We start from the raw sequence: 7,396 nt of genomic DNA on the forward strand, positions 1-7,396 counted from the left end.
TTTTCATTAAAAACAAATGTGGATGTTTGGCAAAATGTTAGCCTCAGTCACCATTGATCTTTTTTCAATACAACGAAAGTGAACGTTCTAATATTCCTAATCTCCTTTTTTATTTCACGGAAGAAAGATATGTTTTAAACGACATGAGGGTGAGTAAATAATTGAGAAAAAAAGAAGTACAGTAAAATAATTAAATGATAGAATATTTGTTTATGGGTGAACAATCCCTTTAGCAAAAATCTTTTTCATGTACTATATATATTATATAATAATAATGCTACAAGAAGCTAGAATGCGATAATTCTTCTTTCATTTCTTGAATTTCTTTGCACAAATACACAAAAGTGTAGTACTCTTTATGTGTTATTCTCTCCATAAACTTGAGCTTACTGTGCCTTGGTAAAGTATTCAGCCCCCAATTCTGTTTTCAAAATTGTGTCAGATTCTAATTGAATATATATCTAAAGTTTATTTTTAAATATAAATCAGCTGTTGAACATCATGACAAATCAAATCGGAAATGAAAAAAGAAATGGCCAAAGCCATTAAAGAATTGTTTACAAAATCTAAAACATAAACAATGACATTTAAAGATATTCATATGCTTAATAACTTTAAGGCTAACCTTGCTCAGGTCAAAGATATTTTTTAATAAAGAAACTAACTTATTTTCAAGACATTTATTTAATTGTATGTATTTGTGCGAAACACTGTACTAAAATACTCTGACTGTGTTTCCTGCGCTGCTACTCAATGGACAGTGCCATAACTAAGGAAATAAAGTTTTAGAGTTGCCTGAATTCCCACCGATACTTAAAAATGTATCCAATTTGTTGATGGTGTCCAGCTCTTTAGGAAATTAGTGGATCTTCTGTTTTGAAATACCTCATGAGCATACTTTTCCTTTCTATAAGGTCAAAATGTACGGTCGGATTTACCACTGAACAAGCCAAAATGAAGACGAAACAAGGGATAAGAGGGATATAATTGTGAAGGAGTACAAATCTGGAGAAGGATACAAGGCTGTTTCAAAGGCACTGCACATACCTTGGAGCTCAGTTCAGTCCTTTATTTAAAGGATGAAATATGGAACCAAAGCCACTTTGCCAATGGCAGGCCGCCCTCCTAAACTGGCATTTGTCAGACAGAAGTCATTGGCTCCCACTGAAAATGATGTCCCTAGGAGCACAATCTTCAAGCTATTATACAAAAATGGTCTTTATGGAAGAGTGCCAAAGAAGAAGCCTTTAAAAAACTTTGATGCTACAAGACGTGAAAGAAGGTCTTGTGGTCTGATGAGACTAAGGTCCTGTTTACACCTGGTATTAAGATCCATCTCCGATTATCTGACCACAAGTGATCCATAAATTGCATCGCTTTTTACACCTAAAACATGCATCTCCTGTGATCACTTGTGTTCCGATTTCACTACGTTAGGTCAAGAAAAGAAAGCATGAAATCAATCGCTGCACTATTTATTCCAAATAGGCTTGAATTTTAATCTAAATTCAAATGTGATGTTAAGAGTAGAACCCTCTGATATATTTTTGGACGAGTCCAAATTTATGTGAATTATGGATTATTCGACTAGTCTTCCAAAAACTAACTAGTCGATTTGTGGGGTCGACTACAAGCATTAATATTTTTAGTGGTGGTGGTTTTAAAGGGAGGTGATATTCTCTAATTACTTGAGAGATTATTTATTTTTTTTACTTGAGAGTGTTTGTGCGTGATTATAGCTTGCTGTGCTTAAAAAAAGTAAATAGTCAGCACAGTAAAACCTCTAAGAAGTTGTCTCTTTTTATGCTTTTGTCCATTTATGCACCGCTGCTGTTTCAACCAAAGTTTCAAACCACACATTAAGATGATCACTGTCGTACATTAAATCCTCTGCTGTGAGTAATGTTTATGCATTTGTGCAGTGTTTTAAACAGATAAAAGTCTTTTGCTGATTCTGTTTGACACTGCTTTAATAAAAGTTGCAGTAAAAAAAAATTTAACTGCTTGATATCGAGAACTAGATGTGTACCCCCCTCACTATCTTGCAGTTCTGCGCTTTTGAATGTGCGGCGAGGATCACCCTGAAGCACTCCGGTTATATTGAAGTGTGCCATTTTGCGTTCAGGATGCGCATAAGCAGTTTTGTGCCACTCTGTATTGGACCTTTGTTATTTCTTACTTCTCCTACATTAATAGTTTTGTGCAATAAAATGTTATACAGTTGTTACTTAGCCTATATTTTTGTTGAATATCTATTACTTATCATGTTTAAGTGCTGCACTTAGTCTGTATATGCACCTCCTGAAACGTTTCTGATCGGGGTCACGTGAACATTCTGGACCCTAATTATACATTATTATCCTTAACGCCAACTAGTAGTTAAAACAACTGAACAACTAGTCGATTATGAAAATTGGTTGTTTTGCACATCCCTAATATGTATGCACTTTTTCAAATTTATTTCTTTCGAAAGCTGCACGTAACCAGTAAAATCAAAAACTCTTGTTTTAGCACAGTGGTTGATTGACAGGTGAGTAGGCGGTCCTTCCCTCTTGTCCATGACACATCAAGATGGAATAGCATTTACACATGTATTGTGGTAACATGTGTTTTTAACAACATCCAAATGCTTTTTAAGTGATAAACTCACAAAATGTTTTGTGATGGGATTGCCCGAAACAGATACCTGGTGTAAACAGAATCTAAAGTTAAGCTTATTTGCACAAACAATAAGCAATGTGTGGTAATCTAAGCTATGTGCGCTGATAATTTGATAAAATGAACGCTGCACCATACGTGAAGATTTTGGATAAATCCTACTACCTCTGCCAGAAAGTGTAAACTAATGAGGAAGTTTGTGTTTCAGCAGAACAACAACCCAAAACATTGCCAAAGCAACACTGGAGTGGCTTAAAATGAGGAAAAGTGATGTCCTTGAGTGACTTAGTGTTCTGATCTTAGCCCATCAAACATCTCTGAAGGGACATCAAATTTGCTGTTCACTGCCACAACATAACTAACCTTGTACAGCTTGAGCAATTTGCAAGGAGGAATGAGTTAATATTGCTCCATCACAATTTACAGAGACTTGTCCAAATGACTTTTGTGTGGGGATGAATATTTATTAACTTTTGACATTTCAGTTTTAAATTGTTATATATATATATATATATATATATATATATATATATATAAAAAGTTTCAGGTTGTGAAAATCAGTTGTGTGAAAAAGGGGTTGGGACTCAATACTTTTTCAAGGCACTGCATTTAGTTTTTAGAATGTTTTATATACTGTATTTATTTTAGACAGTTTAATGTAATTATGAACAAAACTATGCATATATATGTGTTAACATTATATTATCATCCCGCAGCAAGGGAATAATGTTACTAAGAGTAAGTGTCAAACTCCATTAAAATCAGGTTCTGTTCCATATCGTGTCTCACCTCAACCATGTTTTGAGTTCCAACCACTGTTGATAAGAAATGTTGCATGGGATCCTTCATCTCTCTCATGGTGTTTTGATCAGTTGCCTGCAGTTGCACAATTCGAGTTAAAGGTGAAGTGTGTAATTTTTTTTTTTTTATACAAATACTTTCTCCTACCCTAGATTAATAGGCCGACTTACTAAAGAGAGTTAACACTGTGGCACTTTAAACTGGTCTGTTTGTTTGAGCTGCCTGACATGACAACTTCTGGTCCAACCATTGGTGAGAGTTTGGTGTGGAACTAACTGTTGCTCCAAACAAGGCAGATTGTGGGGTAAAAAAATGCAGACTTGCATTGAAGGTGGGATCCAAGCCATATTTAGGGAACAGAATATCATTGAGTCTTGTGGTGGGATTTTCTGACTTGTGACCACTAGTAAAGTCCTAAATATACTTGGGTTCCCTGTGATGGAAATTGTATTATCAATACAGTCTGCGCATACCATCTACGTTTGTGTGTGTTGTTTGTGAAAGCTTATGGCGTTGACTGTGCTAAAGTATTACAAATAATACCCTACCCTTCAGCAACCACTCAGAAAATCTTAGTGCCTGCATAGCAACATATTAACAATTACTCAGGCCACATTACCAACTGCATAACTATGTTCCTGCAACTTAGAACACTCTACCATCATGTTTTACAGTTTGTTTGTTTTGTACAGAAAATTAAAAAAAATCTCTATTTTTGCTATTACGTTTTGTACCATTAGTCACAAAGAAATTACACACTTCACATGTAAGTTATGAAACAATTGAGTTGTATATTAAACGCAAATAAAAATACCTTTCTGTTTTTGCTACAGGAGAGCTGCAGTGTCTCAGTCCATAATATAGTTCCAGATATGGAGTGCATACAGCACATTATAACCCCTCCCCCCACTCCTACCAGCCAACCTATGTACTGTAGCAGTGAGGAAGAGGAGTTAGGTCAAGACACATCAATGGAAGCTGAAATGGAGATGGTGGATCACGGGAAAGACATGCAAAGCAACTGGCCAAAGGGAACTGTGCGCCGAGCGACTAGAGAGCTTGAGCAGAAGATCAAGCAGAAGGTCTCGTCAATGGCACAGGCGTCCTCGGCCCCCATGTGTTCCTTGCGATGCTCTCCCGTCAACACCAGCACCATAGAGAGAACTGAGGAGACCTCACCCCACACACACCTCACACCTGATCCAAGCACTGTGTCAAGTAACTATCACCAGCCTCAGAACAATGTGGAGAAGATGGAGAAAGAAGAACGTTTAGCCGATGAGGAGAGAACAGGAAGTGAGAGTGAGAGAAGACTCAGGGAGGGAGAGCACAAGCACACCGGCTTTTTCAGGTCCGATATGAGCCTCATCCACTCAAGGCAAAGCTCATCTTCATCTGGGGTTCTTCAGCTGGAGGGATTCACGGAGCAGGAGAGTTGCACAGACTCAGATTGTTCTTCTAGTCACTGTCCTAAGGACATGAGGGAAACTTGGGAGACCCTGAAAGAGCTCGGGGCGTTCCTCTGGAAGTTGAGTGGCCTCTTAGACAAAAGGCTTAGCCACCCTTGGTTGAGAAGGGAGCAGAGAAAGGGCCGGGCTGAGCGAGAGAGGACCAAAGAGGTGGAGGCTCGGATCCGTCAGGCCGGGCTGACACCACCCTCAAAGATGAAGCGATCGGCCTCATTGGCCAAGCTTGGGTCATTGGAGCTCTCTCCCATTGACCTAAGCGAGCTCGATATGAGTCCCGCCTTACTCACTACTTCCATCAATAAGCCACGGCCCCATTTCTATAGTGATGATACCTCAAAAAAGAAGCGAGTTGTTCCCCTTTGCAATCCCGATCTCCCTTCTTCATCCACATCACCTGTTTCTTCCTCTGGATCGATGATGCATGGACACACCGAGGATTGTAAGACTGAAGAGGCAGAACGTAGTGACTGTGATGTCATGCCAATGCCACTCTCCCCATCGTCCAATCAGTGTCAGGGGTGGGATAACGCACAGGATGCATTGATATCTGTGGCAACACGCCAACAGTACGGGAGAACACATCCCTTACAGAGGCTAAAAAAGCAAACCGTTAACCCTTACCACACTATGTGACTTTTACTCTGTTTTTATTCCTGTATGTCTGAGTCAGTAGGTTTACATGCACTTTTATAATCGGGCTACAGCAGATTTTTGCGTAGTCTAGGTACAGTCTTCATCTGTTTAAGTATACATGACTTGCCTATGCATAATCGAAAATTTGAAGGAAGAACGTCAGCTGTGGACAGTGTCAGAGCTTAACCTTTTTTTAAGGGGTGATATTTGCCCCTAGATTACATTTTTTGGGGCATTTTTTCTTACCATTTAAAACACATTGTGTCTTATTTGATTACTTTTAATCAGTTAATTAACACAAATTTTCAAGATTGAGAATTTATTACCTATTACCCTATAAATTAATAATCGAACATTAAGAACTGTTTTAGGTGTTACAAATAATAAATAGAAGAAAACAGAAAAGTAGATGGCTTTTTCTTATTTAATTTTTTTTTTTGCCCCAGCATTTTGAATTTTGGGGGCATTTTTGCCCTGAGCCCCTCTTAATTTTCGACCATGGCTTAGGAAGTGTTAAATATGCATGTGCACAATGGCGAGGCCAGATGTGGTCTGATTAACGTGTATGCTGGACAAAGCCAAGGTACAATTGCATTATCTAAGTCAGCTAGTACGACTTCCCAAATATTGACTGAAGCACTTACAAGAAGATTTATTGTTTTAATCCAACTGAAATTTAACTTTTAATGTGCATGTAAACATACTGTGTGTGTTTATGCCTGCCAGTGTGAGTCATTGATTAACCACTTGCCATGCATACCTCAGTGAGCCTTACAATTGCAAGGAAGATTCATAGTGTGCTGACTTTTTAGGACACAAGAGATTGAATGTTTTTGTAGGGTTGATGGTCCATAGAATAATAGTCCTGAAATCTTGACAAATCATTTGAGTAGAAAATCCGCTGCTCTGGAATAACGATAAATTCATTTGACTGATGTACTTTTTGCACAATGTCTATCAAGTTGCTTGTTGCATACAATAATGGTAGTAAATTTGCCACTTTTTCCTTTACTTATCAATTTATGAACAGATACAACAAAATGCTCTCTGCTGAATTGGTATAGATTATGAAGGGTGTGTGTGTGTGTGTGTGTGTGTGTGTGTGTGTGTGTGTGTGTGTGTGTGTGTGTGTGTGTGTGTGTGTGTGTGTGTGTGTGTGTGTGTGTGTGTGTGTGTGTGTGTGTGTGTGTGTTGAGGACTGAAAAAGCTATAGAGGAGTACATGTTTAAATGCATTCTGAAATGAATATGTAAGTGTAGAATTATTACATATGTGAGATTATTATGTGTATGCATGTGGGTCTAATGAGAATGAAGTCAATTCTGTGGTACTTGTAGAATGTAGAGTTTATGGGCCTCAGTGTGCATATGTATATTTTGTGGATGTGTATGATATGTATACTTCAGTGTGGGTGTGCGCACATTTTCTATCCATTTTAAATTCCGGTGCAGTTTCTTCCTTCAGCATTTTGTGTTTTGTTAAAGATTTTAAAAAAATGTAGGGGATTTTAATATGCACTTTTTACCATTGTTTTACATGTTTGTTTTTTAACTGTGTGTTCTGGAAGCATGCTTGCAGAGTATGCATTTAGAGTTTCTTGTAATGTTGTATGTTGTACAGTGCAAAAAAAGAAAAAACAGAATGTGTCTCTCTGTTCATTGTAAGACTGGAAAAATATTTTCTCTTTATCATGCTTAAACTGTGACAATTAAAACAATTTTAAAAGCACAACGGGGACCTATTTTATTAATCTAAATAATTCGCTTGCACACTTCTGTGAGGATGAGTAAATCATGACATAATTTTATTTTTGCGGTGAACTGTCACTTTAAAAA

General features: G+C 37.7%; 1 protein-coding gene across 1 annotated transcript in view; it reads left to right on the forward strand.

Annotated features, from left to right (window-relative positions):
- LOC127625325 (protein phosphatase Slingshot homolog 1-like) overlaps positions 1 to 7,284 on the forward strand; it is a 36,716-nt gene extending 29,432 nt beyond the window's left edge. The window contains exon 15 of the mRNA XM_052100562.1: positions 4,293 to 7,284. Within this exon, the coding sequence (XP_051956522.1) occupies positions 4,293 to 5,561 (1,269 nt within the window). The 3' untranslated portion in view covers positions 5,562 to 7,284. The remainder of the gene's footprint in view (positions 1 to 4,292) is intronic.
- Positions 7,285 to 7,396: the final 112 nt, after the last annotated feature.

Source organism: Xyrauchen texanus, chromosome 31 (assembly GCF_025860055.1).
Source record: "Xyrauchen texanus isolate HMW12.3.18 chromosome 31, RBS_HiC_50CHRs, whole genome shotgun sequence".
In the NCBI taxonomy this organism is placed as follows: domain Eukaryota; kingdom Metazoa; phylum Chordata; class Actinopteri; order Cypriniformes; family Catostomidae; genus Xyrauchen; species Xyrauchen texanus.